Genomic DNA, 19,346 nt, shown 5'->3' on the forward strand with positions numbered 1-19,346 from the left:
TTATAGAATTTAAATATAAAAAGATATAAACTATTTTTGAGAAAAAAAAACAGAAAAAGATTTGACTTAAATAGAAAACAAAAAGACAATATATTGAAGCGGGCCGTCAAATTGAATTTATCAGGCTATAAGCGGCCCACCGATGTCATCTCATGATTCTCGTCTTTTCTGCTTTAAAGTCTTAATGAAGTTACTGGTTATTATGTTTTTCAACAGAAAAACATAAAAAAGGAAGGAAAATAAATTCATAAGAAGAAGTAGCATGGTCCGGCATATAATGAGTCAATAAATAACCTGTGCCTCACCTCGTTTCTTCTCTCGCCCTCCACTTCTCTCTGCGTTGAGACTACGTCGTTTAGAAGCTCTAACTATGGTGTTCATTCTTCAAGCTATCGCTTGCCGCTCCCCTCCGTTTTTCAAAGAGACATGATCCAAGGTCAATTTGAACTTTTTGCTCTGCTCTTTGTTTTAATTCCATTGTTATCAAAAGATTTTAGTGTTTTTATTGTTTTTTCTTCTTTTAAAGATTACAGTCCTTCTTCTTCATTTTCTTTGGTTGATATTTCTTTTTTATTTCAAATTTGATTACATATATATTGAAAACTGGATTTAGAATAAATTTGTTTCATTTTTAGTAGCAATCGAATCTTATTATTATTATTATTATTATCATTATTTTTAGTTGACAATCTCATTGAATAACGGGAAGCAATTAAAAATTAGTGTTACCTATCTTCAAAGCACATAGAATAAACAATATATGATTTTTAAAATATGTTTTTAATTTTTCCTTTTGGAGATGAAGCAGATAGATACGAATTTTCAACTAACTGTGAATTTATTTATAAATGAAGAATTTGATTGTCTATTCCTTCTAATTGATTTATTATATAATTATTTCTCGTTCAGGTTCTTTAGCGTTGTAGTGTCAGATTATCAAAAACTCCGAAGAAGATCGAGCAAATCTCGACTGGTTTTTTTTTTTTTGTTAAAGAAGATTTGCCGCTTTATTTATAAAGGTATGAATCGTTAATTTGCTGGCCGAGAAAATAAAATATCAATAATAAAATTGTAAGAGGACAAAAGTAAAGCTGAAGTTTTCATTCCTTTTCACCACATTTTCTTGACCGCCAAAAGGAAAGTTTTAATTATATATTATTTGGCATTGAATTTATCTCAATTAGGAGGCGTGGTTGTTTCTCTCTCTTTTAAGTGTCAGTTCTTTTCTTTATTTTAAATCTTTAATATATAAGCATAGTGATTTTTTTTTTGCCGTTGATTATATATATATATATATATATATAATATATATATGTATTTGTATTTATTTTTNTGGCTATAGAATGATGGGTTTTGCTTCTTATGAATAACATCGTTGATTGTTTTAAGATTTCCTAGATGATGGGTAAGGGTAGGTAGCCGTTAAGACACAATTTCTGTTGATACTTTTCCTGTTTGATTCTGTTAAGTTTTCTGCTTTGTTTATTAATTTATGTTAACATTCCTTCTAGGACGAGATTTTGACATTATATGGTGCAACCTTAAGATTCTATTTAGGAAAATCTATATATTTGAATGAATTTGGTACATATTTGTTGCCCACATTCTTGTCTACCGCATTCATGTTATCAAGTTCATTCTGCACAGCTGTTAGCTTTATATCTTGCTAAATAGCTCATTTACAACCAATTTACATTTGATTTGGATTGTTCCCCTTGTCTATTCTGATATCTTTCTCTTTGTATAATTTTTAGTGCAGATATCTGGGAAGAGGTATATTTGATGGCTTCACTAGCTATTGATTCTGCCTGGCTACCCTCGCCTAGTGAGTCCTTGTGTAGATCTCTTAATGTATGCGTAGAGGAAGCAAATCCAGCTGATATTTTACCTGCGCTGGAAGCTCCTATGTCTTCTGTGTCTGATAACTGTAACATTCCAAAACCGCCACCTCTCCCTAGCAAAGTGCGTACGAGAACTAAGTATTCAAAAAGGCCTCTGGAGTGCAGCCTTGTCCCTAAGGAAACAAAGAATACATGGGATAAGCTTTTTAAGGAAGGATATGGGGTAGATGTTTGTATTATCACGAAGGATAAATCATGTGTTCTAGCTCATTCTAATATTTTGGTGAGTTAATTTTTTTTTTCCTTTTTTATGAATAATAAAGTTGGCCTGATTTATGTCATACTGTTAAGGAACTTTTCTTCTAATTATTGGATAGAGGATTTGTTTAGTTGGTTCCTTCTAAATGTTTATCAAATGAAATGAATTTGATTAGAAATTGGGCTGAGGGTCATTACTACTATTCTTTAAAACAGAAATGCTTTAATGCTCAGGCTTGAATCAATTTCCTTATCAATGGCAGAATATTAAATTCATTTTATCATTCATGTGGAAAAATAGAAGCTATTAGGCTACTAATATTATCAATTCATCATATTGTAATTTCTGAAGTTATATGACTGAGGAATTATGAGCTAAATTTTCTTCCTTCTTTTTTTTTTTTCTCTTTCTTTCAATTTCTTTTTTGCAGAGTATTGCATCACCTGTGCTGAGTAATATTCTCAGCCGATCAAAAGTCAAGCATGGCATGAGATACATCAAAATTCCTGGAGTACCTCATGATGCTATCTTTATGTTTATTCGATTTTTGTATTCATCCTGGTATGTTTGAAATCTTTTTCTGCATTCTTCTTGCCTAAAGTTTTCAGCAGTAGTTTGTGGACCTGGTGAGAAATCATAATATAATGACAGTTTCCTATCTGTTTCTACCATTATTTTAAGTGGCAATGAGACCCTGTGATTATGTTGATTTATCTAGGATTTGACACAATTATGGCATGATACTTCAAACTAAATTTGTAGTCTCTTCAAGTTACTATGTTTGTTTCCTTTCGTTTTTGTTGACACTCCTTGTAAAATAGCCTAAGAAGATATGTAAAGTTAGGCTGTCTGGTAACCTAGGTGATGGACTGTGGCTCTACAAAGAGTGCACCATAGAACCAACCAAGTCCATGCATAGTTGTTTTAGTAGAGATTGTTTCATGATCTCTTAGAGGTGCACCTAGAGTCTGTGATTGTAAATAAGATATGAGTAATATAAAAGTATGGTTCTTAGAAGTTTCATGCAGGAAAGGGATACTGGTTCTGTGCAACCTAGATTCTGCTAGAAAAACATTTGTACATCTGGAAAAGGGGAAAGGAAAAGCAAGTTGTTTTTGCCATTGTGAAGACTTCTATCTTCCCTTTTGGCTAGTATGTTAGATTGTAGGTGTTTAAACTTGATAGCAACTGCTAAATTGGCCTAATTCTCTTTCTATGTCCTCAGTTATCCATGTTATAATTGGATATACTCAGTTTTATTTGATATTGAGATGCAGCTATGAAGAGGAAGAACTGCGGAAGTTTGTTCTCCATCTATTAGTCTTGTCACATTCCTACTCAGTTCTACCACTGAAAAGAGTTTGTATTTGCTTACTGGAGCAAGGCTGGCTTACCAGAGAAAATGTGATAGATGTCCTTCAGTTAGCAAAGAATTGTGATGCACCTAGACTTGCCTTCATTTGTGTTCGTATGATCGTAAAGGATTTCAAATCTATATCTTCGACTGAAGGGTGGAAAGTGATGAAGCGTGCCAATCCTGCTCTTGAGCAAGAACTTGTAGAGTCTGTTGTTGAAGCAGATTCTGTAAGTCAAACCCTTCATATTTTTTATTCAATTTGTTTTGTTTATCCTTCTCAGGCAGGTTATTCTTTTTATTATTTTTTTTTCTTTCTGTTTTTTTTTGGGGGGGTGGGGAGATTGTCAAGGGTGAAGCAAAAAATTTGGTTCAACCCAAGATATTCTTTGTGGCATGATATCTTCTCATCCTGTTGTCCAAAAGATTCTCCATTTTAATCTTTTTGTTGCTGTTGGTCTCTTGACTTTATCTTAACATGTTTCATCTTACTAATCCTCACTACCAAGCTTCATCTTTTGAAAGCATAATGTGTATTGACTTCTACTGAACTGACCTATTTGCAAAACTGTAGATTTAGGTAATTACAGCAAGGGCCATGATTCTGTCACAATAACACATTTCATTGGCTTGTCCATTACGAGAACAACTTATGATGTTGTGATTTAGGTGTGTGACTTCATATATGGTGCCCTTTCCTTCCTTTCCCTTTTACAATGACAATATATGGACGAACTAATTATTTATTTGCCTTATCTGTAAGACTGTAACTTGGAAATAGGATCTTAACTTTACTCATGTTTTATATCCTGACTCAAATTATGATGCCAGAGTTTAGTGATTGGTTTTGTTTTTGAAATGGAGTTTAGTGATAGTTGACCTTATGGTTATATGTTATTAAATTGTCCTGTTTTTACTTACTGCTTTTGGTTCCCTCAGAGAAAGCAAGAGAGGCAGAGGAAAATGGAAGAGAAAAAGGTATACTTGCAATTGTATGAAGCAATGGAGGCCCTCCTTCACATCTGCAAGGATGGGTGTAGGACAATTGGACCTCGTGACAAGGTGCTGAAAGGAAGCCAGGTTACCTGCAATTTTCCAGCTTGTAAAGGACTTGAAACTTTAGTGCGTCATTTCTCCAATTGTAAGACTCGGGTCCCTGGTGGATGTGTTCACTGCAAGCGCATGTGGCAGCTTCTTGAACTGCATTCCCGCATGTGCAATGAGCCTGATTCTTGCAAGGTTCCTCTTTGCAGGTAAGCATCAACCTTTTATCAAATCATTAATATCAACCACTTTATAGAGAATATTTAGAGTTAGAAAAGAGAAAACAAGTATGATATTACTTAATGTAAAAGAAAGGGATAATATGTAAGGTTTCATGCTTGTGTCAGACGGTTTCATACTTGCTGACGAAAGCTTAAATATTTTATTTGAATATTTGAGGTATTTGACAGAAAATATTAATCGACAGAAATCAACTTTTTATTAAAATCATGGAAAGACTTGGTCACTGATAGAAATGATTCCAAACTTACAGTGCCTGAATTGAGAGTGGACTCTTTTTTATTATTTTGTTGAGCATATGGATGGTTTGGCTAACAATGAGCCGTAAACTCCCATTACTATTTACTCTTTTATTTATCCTTTAACAGCATTAGCATGTTTCTTTTGGCAGTAATTATATCCATAAGTTTGGCAAAAGCTGAGTATAGTTGATGACGTTCAGTTTTTGCATTATAGTGCTTGTCAATGATGAAAAATGTAGTGGATGCATGATGCTGGAGATTAAATTGTCTGTGTTTCCTATTTCATAGGCATTTTAAGGAGAAAATGCAGCAGCAGAGCAAGAAAGACGAGACGAAGTGGAAGCTGTTGGTCAGCAAAGTAATTGCAGCAAAGAATGCAGTAGGGTCATTCTCGTCTCGACGGTCATGTTTATCCTGACATCTCAAATATGAAAAACAGCATTACCATGTGTTTTTATTGGAATTGGTTAATGCTCCATGGGAACTTATAGAAGCTGTGAATTGGGAGAATAAAAAGAAAAGAATATTAATAATAAGTTAATGGCAAAATAAAATACTAGCAGTTGTTTCTTCATTACAGGGAGTATTCTTTTCTTCCGTATTTAATCCCTTCTTCTAAAGCTGACACCATCTGTAATTAGCTCATTGATTTTACATCCTGCATGCGAAACTGCCTAATTAAATGAAGCTTTTAAATTTGGTTTCTAAATTTATTCAGACATTAATGGCCAGAGAAATATATTCAATTCAGACATTACATATATAGCGCAATATATAGGTGGCTTCATGAATTAGATGTGTAAGCAAAGTCCGTGATAGAATCTACAGTTCAAGTAAGTCCATTAATAAATTAGGTTGTGCACACCAACACCATGACTTCAATCTTCCAGTACTTTATTACTTAACTATTAAGTTGAAAAGATTTTCGGAGCCGAAAGGTCGGTGTTTGCTCATTTAGAAGAGAAACTTGGCGATAAAGATAGCATCACTGCGTAGCAGTTGAAGGCTTTGAGTATATTTGTTAATCAAGATCATGCCTGGGTTTCACATATTTAACGATAGAACTATGGAATCAATTTCTGTGAAGCCAGTTGGGATTGGAGATAAAAGGGTTTATGCGAATCCGCTGCGTAATCCGATCTCCAGCCTTTCTCAATGGAATGCTTTGAAAGCCGAAGAGAATGGCGATGAAGACGATATTGAGTCGTATCAGCGACGTTTTCCTACGGAGGGTTGCCGTCGTCTTAACCCTCTGTCCAACCCAGTGGCTGATTTTCATGAATGGAGAGCTTTGATGGCCAAAGATACAAAGCCACCGACTGAGCCGCTGTTGCAGGGTTGTAGTCTCGACTCTAACCCAAGTTTCAAGGAGTTTCATCAAGAAGTACCCGTAGACGCTAGCCTTTCATGCTGGCTGTCTTCTTCCCAAACTACACCCACCAAATAGTGCAAATTTCTGAAAGCTTAATCCACTCATTCCCGTGAGTGAATGCGATTTTGCATTGGTCAAATCAAATATTACTTTCTTCTGGGTTTGCCATATTTTTGTTTTTTATTCTTTCATTTGTGTCAAATATGTTCATATTTTAATTATTTTCTCAACACTAAAATTTATGCATACTAACAATTCACACCAAGAACGAACCTCCCTTTTTCGTTGGAAGAGCGCCATGGTGAAACCAAGCATGCTTTCCTTGATACCGTAACCGATATCCATTCTTGACCGAGGTAGAGTTTCCCGAAGTCTAATTCCAGGTTGAGTCTTTGTCCTCAGGGCATGGCTGGTTGCTTTTACTATCTCGGGAAACCTCTTCTCTTTTCTTTTTCAACCCCTTTACCCGTCAAAAAATCAATCTTCCATATAGAATTATAGATCATCTGTTTTCACTGCTATTGCTTTCTCTGCACATCAACATCTGCAGATTGTGTTGTTTATGCTATCCAACATCATCATGTACATGTTTTTCATGTTAGGCTTTCATGTTAGGCAAAAATTTCAAACATGTTAGTAGGAGTGAGCAACCGACCGGAATTGACGCCGACGGCCGCAATCAGTTCGGTTTTTCGGTGCCAGCTGTGGTGTCGGTTTTAATCGGCGGTTAAGGTAGTCTTGGTCGTTGGTGACACTTCCTCCCCATCCGAGACGATCAAAAAACCGACCCATAAAATGAAATTTCCTTTGTACCCTCATTAATCCCTTCCTTTTCTTCTTTCCCCTCTCCAATTTTAATATTTTCTCTACAAATCAGCTCCTTTGAAACCCTAAAAACCTTCTTCCTTACCTTGGATTATTGATTTTTTTAAAAAATAAATTATTGGTTTTGTATTCTTATAAATAAATAATATTGTTTTTATTTAAAAAAATTATATAATTAAAAATAAATCATATGGGTTGAATTATTTATTTATACAATATGAATTTGATTTCAATTATAAAAATGAACTTGACACAAATTTAAATTCAAATTCAATACAAATGTTTTCATGATTTTAACATTTTTGGATGATTTAAGCCCAAGCCCAATGCACCTTCCAATTGATCGAAATCAGAGTTGGTTTCGGTTGATCGAATTTTCCTTATAATCGGTTGATTTTGGTCGATCATAAGGAAAATTCGGTTTAGACAATTTTGGTTTCTCTTGAAACTGAAATCGATCAATGCTCACCTCTACATGTTAGGCTTTCATGTATTTTGAAATCAATGGTGAACTTTGTGACATCGACAGACAAGGGATCAACATTGGAAATCGGATAAATTGTAGAATCGTAATCTGTAACACTAAGTATAATAAACCGAGGACTTATATCAAAGCACTAAGCGTAGGTCAAGCTATTTTAGCCCATAGATGATCCTCAAATGCCCTTTTGGCAACACGGTCGTTAAGGCTTGAGTCTCATGGACTACCTTGTGCTTAAGGTAAGAGGGATGTGAAATACACGTTGTCATGCTACATTAACGAAGTCACGAAGTATCGACCTTTGGTAATAATTTACTGTAGTGATATGCGGTGGTTAGTAATTAACTCTATGAGTTTCTAATGTAAAGGATCTATTGGAGTGGTAATTGTAAAGCATATGACTTATGTTATTGTTTATTAAATGTGAGTAGTGAATTCATATTCAATTACGAATTAAGAGGAGAGAGTAGCCAAAGAGAGAAACTTTACAAACTAATATTTGATATTTCACACAATAATTTTATCAAGTGAAAACATAAAATTTAAACGTTTCAATTCCAAGTTAAAACGTATCTCTTTATGAAGTAGAAATTTTTTATAAACCTTTAAAAACATAAGAAGTCAAAATAATCACTATTTAAAAAACAAATAAAAAAAAGATAAATGAGTATAGAATTTCTTTAAGTGTTTCTTTTGCGGCAACATGTCTTTTGATGCTGTGGCATTGACAACACACTGAACAATGTGACATTACACTAAAGGATATAACTTAAAAACAATTTATGAGCTTAGGCTTGAGAATGGGGTTGCCACAGCCTGTGAACAAGTCAATGATACGAGAGTTTTTGCTATGTTTCGTGCTCCTCACGGTTCTTGTGCCGCAGTTGGACTAGAGAGAGAACTGCACAAGAAAATTTTCTTGGCCGGGGTAACCCCAAATCCAAGTATCTGATCTTTGGTTATGGAGATTACAAGAAGACTGCATTAAAGGTCCATGCATACATCAGTTTGGATGAAAAGATTAGCAACTTAGTTTATCTTTTTAGTAAGTTTCTTCTTAGTTTTGAAACTTAAATGGGTTTGAATTAAGTATTTACATTGAGTTCTTTCTTTTATTAATTTTGTAAATTTGTGTTTTATTAGATATTTAGGTACATTTATCAATTTTATTGTGTAATCCGTCATTTAGTTTACATAATAGTAAAGATGAATGTTTTATATTTCATTTGATTCATGTTTTTTGCTATTTGTCTTTCTTTTTTTCATTTTTGCTTTTTATTTTTATTTAATATTTTAACTTAAAACAAATATAAATAACAAAAATTTTAATCTAATGAAATCTTAATTATTGATTATAAAGGTCTCAACTTTAATCTAATTTATATATTTTTTCTACATGTACAAATAAGACCATCATATAAATCTTAAAAATAAAAACCTTTTCTACATAAAAAGTCCTAAAATGCTTTTGATAATTTTTTTTTCGATTTTGCACAGGTATAATGTAATAAAAAAATTGTGTATGTTATTTTTAAGAAGTAATTTAGAATATTTTTATTTTAAGTAAAAATGTATGATATTAAAATAAAAAATATGTCAAATCAAAGAATTAATTAATTAAATTTATTTTATTTTATTTCATTATAAAATCTATTTATTATGAATAAAAAAGTAAAGAAAAAAACTACCTACTACCGTATGGATGTTTTACGAAATACGAATTAAATTTTGTGAATATCCCAAAAAATAAAAAGCAGAAGCAGAGTTATGAGGTCACGGGTCCCCATGGAGGTGCCTTGGCCTTTAAGCTAACCAAAGCAACTTCGTAGTACCCAACAGATACCAATGCTTCTTTTCTCTCTTCGGGTTTAAAGTTCGTTCTTTTCTGTTTTCGGCAAAAACACTGTTCTTTTCAAACCCCAATCCCCCAAAATACCACAGCAATGGAGGGAGACGTTTTTTCTGAGATGATTTTCAGTGAAGGCAGAGAGGTTGAAGTAACCTCTGATGAAGAAGGGTTTAAAGGGGCTTGGTTCACTGCTACCATTCTCGAACCCCCAAAGAACAAAACTAAAGACAAGGCCTTGGTTCAATACAAGAACTTACTCGATGACGATAATCAAATGCCATTGACTGAACATATCAAACTTTCCTTCATTAGGCCTTTGCCTCCACAACCCAAAATCCCTGATGATCAGTGTTTCGAAGTAAACGATGTCGTGGATGCGTTTTACCTTGATGGGTGGTGGACTGGCTTTGTTTCTAAAGTTTTTGACTACCCAAAGAGGTATTCTGTGTCTTTTGCACACCCGCCTGAAGAGATTGAGTTTTCTTCTTCCAATTTGAGGCCTCACTGGAAATGGGTTGATGGCAAATGGGTTAAACCCTCCAACTTTCAGGTTTTTTTTTTCATTTATTTTTTATGCTCTTTTCTAAATGCGTTTGCTTCGTGGGTTTCACATTTGTTAACAAGTTCATAACTTGATGAGAATGGATAATTGTTTTCGAATGGCAGTAATTTTTACATTTGTTTGTTTATAGCATTATATGTGTGATGTTTGGTCTAGTATTTATTGATTTCTTATACTACTAATTTTGTATCTTTTTCTTGTTGCTAATATTTGCTTGCTTACCCACTGATTCCTTGTGATTTATAGTAGAACATTTGAACATCATGTATAGGCTATGGCCATTTACGGTGAAAGAGTTATACTCCAGTTATCAGTGCCTAAGCCGCATGCCACTTATGGTTGGCTATTAGTCTTTGGTTTCTGTTACCTTTAGGATGACTAATAATGGCAAGGATTCTTTCTTGCTCTGACTTGAATTTTGCCTGCTAATTTGAACTCAATGCAGCTCAACTAACTAAGCAACAATCCTAAACTAGTTGGGGCCAGATAAATGAATTATTTTCCTCCCTTTTGCCCAATATAGTACTATTCTCTCATTTTTACGTGCTGTTGCTTTCTTAGGTCTATGTCATGCACGTACTAACAATTTAAGCCTTACTTTTTAACTCATCTTCTTCAGGTGTAATATCCTAAACTAGACTTTTGTTTCTCTCTTTCTGCCAGTCTGTCAGCTAGAATTGGAAGCCCTTTCTGAGAAAAAAAGTTAGGACTAGGAAAACAATACGCTGTCTTTGGCTCTCTATGTTACATAGCATAAGACAGAAGACAAAAATTAGCCCCTTAGCTTAGAGTTTTTTTTTTTTTATTTAAGCTTTGAGTCTACAAGTTCCTTTTCTAACATCATGAGGTTTTTTTCATATTCTGATCTCAGTTGCTGTCCTGCTTCTGCTTATATCTATCTTGTAAGGGCTGCAAATATATTAGGAAGACTGTTACTATCTTTTAGCCTCCTCATCATTTGATGCTTCCTAATGAGTGTGGCACTTAATTGTTGTTGGAACAAGCTCATTTACTTAACAACAAATATGACTACCATCTAGTGTCTTCTATCTGAAGTGATCATTTATTTACATAAGAAAGGGCCTAAAAATAAGTTATCTTATTTGAGAGGACATAGATTCTACTTGAACTTGGCTTCAGTATCATCTGAAAGTTTTATTTCTCCTCATTTATATTTTCTTTTTGTAAGAAAAAACAAGACTGACCAAAGAGCTTAACAGAAACCTATATAGTTAAAATTTATCAAAGTAGTCTATTTTACTATTATGAAGGCCACTGCCTTCTTCAAATCTTATGCCTAAGATCAACAATGAATCATATGGATCCATTACCTGTGTGTAAAGAAAGTGTAGGCCAGTAAAGTTGAGACGTAGACAACTTGAAAAGTGATGCTAAATTTCTAAAGTTGCTTCAAAAATCTAGAAGATGGAAACTTCGCAGACTTGATGTTTTTTTCCAGAGCCTCTTCTGAAGGATTTATCAAGTAAAACGTAAAATAAGAAGTTACAACAGCAATCAAAGGCCCAGGGAAAACTGTTGTTGGCAGACAACCTGCTGTTCAAACTGGGAAAGGTTTCATAGGAAACGATGTTGTGTGTTAAATCCTGCTTTCAGAATCTTCATTTATTTGTGTCTTTCTTTAGTTTCAAGAACAAATATATAGGGATACATAAATTTCATAATTGATATACTAACTAAATGGGTGTTCCGTGGCATGAGCATTTAGGGCATTAGACAGGGTAACTGTGTTGTAGATTTAAGTTGTGTCAGCTGATTTTTATGTATGCAGCTATAAGTTCTAAATACTGCTTCTTGTTGACTTAAATATTGCTATGAAAAGTGCTTGTTATAGCCATGAGAAATATAAAAAGACCCAAAACCTAGTGATGTGGGGAATTTAGTCAAGTCTGGTAGATTTTTTCTATATACTCAAGAATTTCCTGCATGCCACGCTTGATCATGACTTTGGAATGAGAACTTCATGTGTTCCTTCCATCTTCTCTCTTCCTCATCTTTCTCATTGTCTGCTTTTGTCTCTCTATATTGTGTTTGCTTTATTCTTTCCTGGGTAGCAGATAAGGATAAGTTATTGATTTTCTCTCAATTATATAGCAGATGAGGAGGGAGTTACTTTTCCGATTGACTTATCAAATCTCTCAAAGATTTGAAGAGTAATGAACAGTTTGTAATTCCTTATAATTTTTTAGATATCTCTTTTAAATTCATGCGTAGAACATGGATAAAAAATTGTTTATCTATTGGTATTCCTTCATTCTCTTCTTATTACTTTTCAATCCAAACAACAAAAGAGAAATCGAAGCATCATTTGATTTGCTTCGCTCCTATTCTTCTGATCATTTCTCCCTTTTTTTTCACCACTTTAAGGTTTAAGTACTGTGAAACTTGTATGCTTCAATTGTTTCTCTTCATCTTTTCAATTTATATGTGCATTTCATTTTATTCAAAAGGTCATTTTCTTTTATTGAAGTTTGATTAAAAAGTCCTGAGGAAGGAAACCTTCCTCAATGATACTTGAAATAAAACCAAATTTAGTATCTTTATAGCTGTTTTCTTCCTCCCCTCCCTCACCCCCTTCTTTTCTTGCTGAAGCTTTGGCCCATGTATGAGGCACATAATCAGCAAAATAGTGGCCTGCAAACTTTTGTGTGCTCAAATTGCTTCCTGCTGACTTAATTGGTGGACCTTTTGTTTCAGGAAGTTTTGATCTCTTCAGATTGTCAAGAACTGGTGGAGGTCTCTTGCAACGCCACCAAAGATGCTGAGGCAACTATTCAGCTTGAAAGTTCAGATGCTGTAAAATGCAGCAACAAAAAGCACAAACGTTCAAGAAAGAATGAGATGGGCCTCTCAACTGCATCTAAAGGAAAAGCAAAGGGTAAGCGTGTAAAGCGGGCAACACCTGAAGGTGATGCTACACTTTTACATCCTTCCCAGAAGTTGAAAGATCGAAGCTTCGCAGAGTTATTAGTTTTACAAGAATCTAACATGAAGGATTTGCCAAGTGGAACACCAAACATAGCAGTCAGAGCAGCAACTATATTTCCTGAAAAAAATGTGGGTGGTGAGCAACCTGCTGTCAAAACCTGGAAGACTTATGTGAGAGATGAAATTGTGAGTCAAATCCCATTTCTTTTCCTGCAGAATCCTCTATGATGATTTTTATATTGGCTCTTTCATGGGGTGGAGAGGTGGGGAGTGGAAAGGAGAGTAGAGTAGAGAAGAGTAAACTCTTCTTTAGTGTTTTTGAGTGGAGAGGAAAGTAGAGTAGTGATATGCGCTACTAGCATTGCAAATCAATATGAATCATCATTATTGAAGTAAAATTTGAGGGGATAAGTCTGTAAGAAAGGGATCTAAGGACTGAATCATTAAAGTGGAATACTTTGCTCTCGAGTCCTTATTCAGGTTTTCCTGGGGGTGGTTCACCCTCTCCCTTTCTTAAAAAAAGGAAGAAAAAGAAAAGAAGAAACTTCCAGACATGCTATAAATGCGTTGAATTGCATTTAATAGTGTCAACTGACTTTTTCAAGTTTTGGTTTCGTAGAGCTCTTCTTTGACTTTATATCTCTAAATAAAAGACTTGTATATAGCTGTGAGTGATATGATAAAACTCGAATGATTGATCATCTAATGCATGGCATTGTGTTTCCACTGTGTTTCTGTGGATTTGTTCTTGGAAACAGTTTCTATCATGTGCCAATTGACCATGATTTGTGAAGAAGCATTTCACCTCCCCTCTTTCTTTCTCTCTCAATTCTTTTTTGTCTTTTGCGGTTTGGAGGGGGGGGAGGGGGGGGGGGGTGCTGTTGTTGCATCTCTAAAAGGGTAATTCTATACAAGCATGCTCCATATTCTCATTCTGTTCTGTTTGCTTTCAAGGGAATGTTTCAGCAATGCTCATCCATTTATCTCCTCCTTTCCTCTTTTAAAAACTGGTGCTTCCAATCAATGTTTGTTTGTTTGCTTCTAATCAAACTATAAAGTGCAATCATTTATCATTTTCTTACCATTTTCGTTAAAATTGTAAATGAAGCATGCATAAAAAAAATGTATAACTGTACAATTATCTTCCTTTTCTTCTATCAAAACAGCTGAAAAGGAATTGAAGTGAACCTTAAGTCACTTCACTTCTGTTCTATCATCTTTTTTTTCCTTCAAACACAAAAAATGAAAACACTGTTTGTTTCAAATACCAACAAAGTTGTAGGAACTGTTGTTTCTTCCAGTCAGCTTTAGAAATTTTTGCATGTATTTGATTCAATTTATGAACATTGGGGAAAACAAGTTTGTGATGTAATCTTAACATCCTTGCCTTGAAATTGACATAATAGAGTGCATTGTGCACTTTTATTTCTGTTTGCTAAGTTCATTAGATATGCTAATCAGTTGATTGAATTTCTCAAATTTAAACATAAGGGAAAAACCACAATCACTAATAAGGTACAACAGTCCTCTAAATTACAAGTCAAGGGCTGTGATTAAAGTCTAGGAATTTCGGTGATGTTTTTGCTCAAGATATGACTCGTATGTTATTGATAGGATTTGGCTGCAAGCTATGACACAAGTTACAAGTACATAATTTTATATCAGTTTTGGGAAATTTCTCATGATTTTTCTTCATTCTTCCCTTTCCTCTACCCAGCCTTATGAGGGACCTACCTCAGGTTCTAGCTAGCCAATCATCAGTTGTGCCTGCATCAGCCTACTTAAGGTTTGTTGCTGAAAGTAATGGAATTGCTTTCTGTACTTGTTTTTCTATCCATGCAGGAGATTCATCTGCAGAAAGAACATGATATGAGCAGATTTCTGAAAGAAGATGGTGCAAAAACTGGGATAAAGAGGAGAGAGCAACCCTGCGTTGTGCTCAAAATCAAGCAACCTAAATTAGTGTTTCAGATGAGCCAATCTCCATCTGCTGGTATAAAATTAAGATGAAGCTATGAGCAGTGCCTATCATCTATTTTCAAAAGAACTAATTTCTTTTGTTTTATTTTGTTGAAGGACAAAATGATGCTGCAGGTGTTCTTGAAGAAATGTTTTCTAGAGAATACACAGCCACAGAAGTTGAGTCATCTGCAATCTCACAAATGGAGCGAGCAGGTTGGGCACAACTTGAAATACTCTTCAGCTTAAGGAATATCTGGTGTTTTGTAGGGTTTAGGAAGAATCTTCTGAATGAACCATTCACTCACTTGACTAGGATTGGGATATTTGAACTCTGGAAGTAGTAGAATATCAGCTCCAAATTAAATTGTTTTTTGATGATACTGATTTGCATATACTAGGCATGACTTATGTGAAGTTATTAACCTGCCAGCAACTATAGCCCTTTTCCTTGTCTGCTTAGATACACATACAGTAGGAAGGAACATGGTAAAGGAAGGATGTAATTTAATATCTGTTTATTTCTTTTTGTTTTGATTTTCACTCTGCATGTCTTTCCTGATTTAATACGTTCTTAAACTATGTCAGTAGAGAGAACAGCCATAGTTTCTGCAACAGATTGTCAGAGAAAGGAAGTCGAGGTGACTGAAAAGTCTGGTGGAATTCTTCATGATAATGAAGAACAACCTCCATTAATATGCTACAAGAAAAAGCATTCTGGCCTTAGAAAGATTAATTCTGTAGTGATGGAGGAAAACAACACAGGTAAATTATGTGACATATTATTGTGTTCCCCTTTTTCCATAATTTTTCTGATTCAGATATTATTGTTTATAGGACATATTCGTCATGGTTTTGTGAATCAATGGAATGATCCAAGGGAGAAATCACTTGAAATTATGGTGCAGTCCCCTTTACTAGCCATGACAGGCGACAATGAACTGGAGGATGAAGGCTTACCTTTTGTGAAGAGCTTACCGATCTGGAAAGCAGTTCAATCTATGGAAATTTTCCAAGTCATGCCTCAAAACCCACATTTTCATCCATTAGTTAAATTGAAAGAAATACTCCGTGAAGGAGTAGCTGTTGGTCACATGTTGACCTTTGCATCCTTGGTGCAGAAAACATTGAATTTGACAGTTGCGGATCCCAGGAACCTTTTTACTAGCATTTTAGATGCTCTTCTTGACTTGGAAATGCTTGGATTTGATGTGAAGGCAGTAAGGGATCGCACAAGTGAGTTGCTGGTCATGAAAGATAGATATGGACATCTTCAAGACCAATCTAAAGAAGTTGAAGTGCAGGTCAAACAGCATGCTCACGAGTTGACCAAAATAAATGAAGAGATTGATATAAACAAGAAGATGTTGAAAGAACTAGAAGAAAAGCAGGCAATACTCGTCTCAATAAGGGAGTCTAAAATATCCAAAATAGCCTCGTTGCAAGTATGTGCGGATGTTACTACCGGAGACATTCAAAGTGTAGAGTTTGATTTTGAGAATCTAGCAGCTAGTCCTTGGTAACTGGTCTGATACTGTGATGTTGTCTTTAACTGTTCTATTCCACTGTTTAACAGCTGAATCTTTTGTTCCACTGATAGTAAGTTTTGCAGTTACCCATATCGTTAGTCCGCTGAGACCAGACTTGCCAAATGTGAGGTGGGGGGAATTTCGATTGTGAATATGGATTTGTATGGCCATTGAGCTGCGTCTATTAGTATTTCATGTAAGTAAATTCTGCTTTTTGAAGAATCATAATAGTTAAGCGTATTAGCTAGCTAGTACCTATGTTAGTGTTTTTTTATTTTGTTTAATCTTTTGGGAAAGTTCTCCATTTGTGTTGTATGACACATAAGTGTACGCTGGACTTCTGGGACCAAAAAATTGCACCAAGTTTAACTTCATCACCAGGGTGGTTACTGGAAATGATACCAAATATTGGTTGGACAAGATGTTCATGTGTATTAATGGCCTTTGGGTTGAGCAGCTTGTTTTTTTTTGTAAACAAAGCTTCAGATGCTGATCGAACAGATAACTAATTAAGAGCAGTAGACTCTGATGGTGTGGTCATGGATGCAAGGGAGGGGAATGAGGATTGATTTCCTGAGGTTTGATCACTGACGCGAAAAATGTAGCATAGATGAGAACCATTTGTTGATTACGCCTGAGTGAATGTCCTGACAGTAAACTTTGATTACAGGGTCATGTAACTCCCCCAAAATTCAACTCAATATATGAGGTAAAGCACAGGCATATTTGAGGAAGGGTAAGCAGAAGTTAAAAAAATATGCACACTACATTATATTTTGCTCAGCATCATAAAAATTTAAGGGGGAAAAATGTAACACAAGTTCACTGTGACCACAGTTCCAAACAAGATTTCTTGGCAAAATCAGCAACCTCTCTGCCGTTGTTTCTGAAGATGGTAACCCGAAAGATTCAGGCAAACATCTTCTTCCAGCAAAGAAAATTTCCTCCAGCTGGAGAGTAACCTAGCATACTCTGGGTGGTTCGCCATCTTCACTTGCCATGTTTTATTGGAAACCTGAAGTTTTACGTTCGTCCTCATCAACGGACAAAAAAAAAAAAAAAATTATAACGTGCATGAGTTGGATTTGAAGACAAACGTAGCACATACGAGATGTGCACATAAGAAGGTTGTATAATGACTTTGAAGAATGGATAATTGGAGTTGAGTTTTCGCGCACCTTCAAGAATAGATCACTGCTTTTCTTCTGATATACTCCAAAAAGGGTTGTGGATGGAGCCCTTTGTTCAGGCAAGTTTGCCTTATCAGTTTGATCATCACTAGCACCATCAGGTATTTCTAAATAATCAACTTCACTACCTCTTCCAATTGCACATCCATTCAAAATCGAAGATTCTCCCCTTCTTTTCCTTCTGTTTTTTTAACAGTTTTTTTTTTGAAAAGCTGATAATTCATTCAATATAAAGAACGTAGCTACAGCCATCAGGGAGGAAACCCAACCTCCAATCCAACAGGAAAAGGAACAAAAAACTTATCTGCAGCATCAACACCACCCCTGCCATCCCCACAAAGGCAGCGTACGCATCCCCATCAAACAAAAAGAGGTTAGCAAAACCTCAAACAAACAGACAGAGGTGATTCAGACATGACTTATAACAAATGTTCACATAAAAAATCTGCTTTTTTGGCATTAACTATTTAATATACTGACATGTCATAATATATAATGATATAATTATATTATATTACTTTTCATGTCAACGTTATATTAATATCATGTAAGATAAAATGACAAGTAACATTTTGATTAAAATAATTAATCAACTATTAATTATAAAGATCTATTTGAATCAAAATAAAAATATAAAAAATTAATTGAATATAATAAAAAAATAATTTTTTTAAAAAACTTTTCTTAAAAAGTTCAAAAAAATTTTCAAATATTATATCAATTTTTTTAATTTTTCCTTTTTGTTGTTTCAAGTTTTTTGGAATTCATTTTATTTCACAATATTCATAATATTCTTTTTAAAATCAATTCGAATTAAATGCTATTATTTAGTTTGAAATTTTTCGTTAATTAATTGTTTTTTATTTAAAAGAAATTCAAATTCAATTCTCTTAAATAAGAAATATGTACACATATTATTAAGTCAAATACTCAATACTTCATTAATCAATTTTATATTTATTATTTTTTACATACTTCATTAATCAATTGGATAAATAATTTGATCACTGTAAAAAGCTTACAAAGCCTAAAAGAACTATCAGGTTTGTTTCAGAATAAGTCAACATCTTGGAAGCGTAGTTGATGAAATGGTCTTGTTTAATTCTCCTGTTAGTGAAGAAGAGTTTGTCAATCCTGCTCTGAATGGTATTGGAGCTAACTCCTAGCGTAGTTGATAAATAATATGAAATTGTCTTGTTTAATTGATTCAGGTGTATCTCTTCATGTTAGAAACAAGTTTAAATTAAAAAACTAAACTTTTCCTTAGAATATGGTGGTCTAGATAAGCTCTTTGTTGGTATGGCACAAAATTATCTATCACTTATATTCGTTCTAATCTTTTTGCTCACCCATTTTCATTAAATAATGTTCTTTATGTTCCAAAAGCTAGCAAAACCCAATCTCATTTCAATCTCCAAATTCATTAATTCCACCAAAGTTAGTTTTTATTGAATTTTTCCCATCTTTTTTCTTGATTAAATAAAGGTGAAGTATATGCCGTCAAAGACACTAAGCTTCTGAAAAAACCACTTGCCCTTTCAATTTCTCAGACTCTCTCTTAATGTTTATATTACTTTGTATTAATTTGTTGTTGAGCTTGCAAACTTATCTTGTCAAACTCTCTCTCTACTATAATTACAATACAATCCGCTG

General features: G+C 34.3%; 2 protein-coding genes across 5 annotated transcripts; both read left to right on the top strand.

Annotated features, from left to right (window-relative positions):
• Window positions 201–5,557, top strand: LOC18602303 (BTB/POZ and TAZ domain-containing protein 3). Of its 4 annotated transcripts, none has more exons than XM_018120307.1 (7): window positions 216–436; window positions 910–1,019; window positions 1,755–2,124; window positions 2,531–2,661; window positions 3,378–3,684; window positions 4,394–4,707; window positions 5,269–5,557. In XM_018120307.1, exons 3-7 carry the CDS (start codon window positions 1,783–1,785, stop codon window positions 5,396–5,398), a joined length of 1,224 nt encoding a protein of 407 aa, XP_017975796.1. In that variant the 5' UTR covers window positions 216–436; window positions 910–1,019; window positions 1,755–1,782; the 3' UTR covers window positions 5,399–5,557. The 4 variants fall into 4 exon arrangements, with proteins under 4 accessions (XP_007033652.2, XP_017975796.1, XP_007033651.2 ...); XM_007033589.2 differs by having other exon boundaries at window positions 1,760–2,124; XM_007033590.2 differs by lacking the exon at window positions 910–1,019 and having other exon boundaries at window positions 201–436; window positions 1,760–2,124.
• Window positions 9,562–17,774, top strand: LOC18602305 (DUF724 domain-containing protein 2). The gene is made up of 9 exons (XM_018118906.1): window positions 9,562–10,057; window positions 12,785–13,201; window positions 14,858–15,008; window positions 15,092–15,190; window positions 15,563–15,739; window positions 15,812–16,493; window positions 16,587–17,081; window positions 17,174–17,239; window positions 17,341–17,774. The coding sequence occupies exons 1-7, from the start codon at window positions 9,602–9,604 to the stop codon at window positions 16,600–16,602; spliced, it is 1,998 nt and encodes a 665-aa protein (XP_017974395.1). The 5' UTR covers window positions 9,562–9,601; the 3' UTR covers window positions 16,603–17,081; window positions 17,174–17,239; window positions 17,341–17,774.

The sequence above is a fragment of the Theobroma cacao genome, chromosome 4 (assembly GCF_000208745.1).
Source record: "Theobroma cacao cultivar B97-61/B2 chromosome 4, Criollo_cocoa_genome_V2, whole genome shotgun sequence".
NCBI classification, from domain to species: Eukaryota; Viridiplantae; Streptophyta; class Magnoliopsida; order Malvales; family Malvaceae; genus Theobroma; species Theobroma cacao.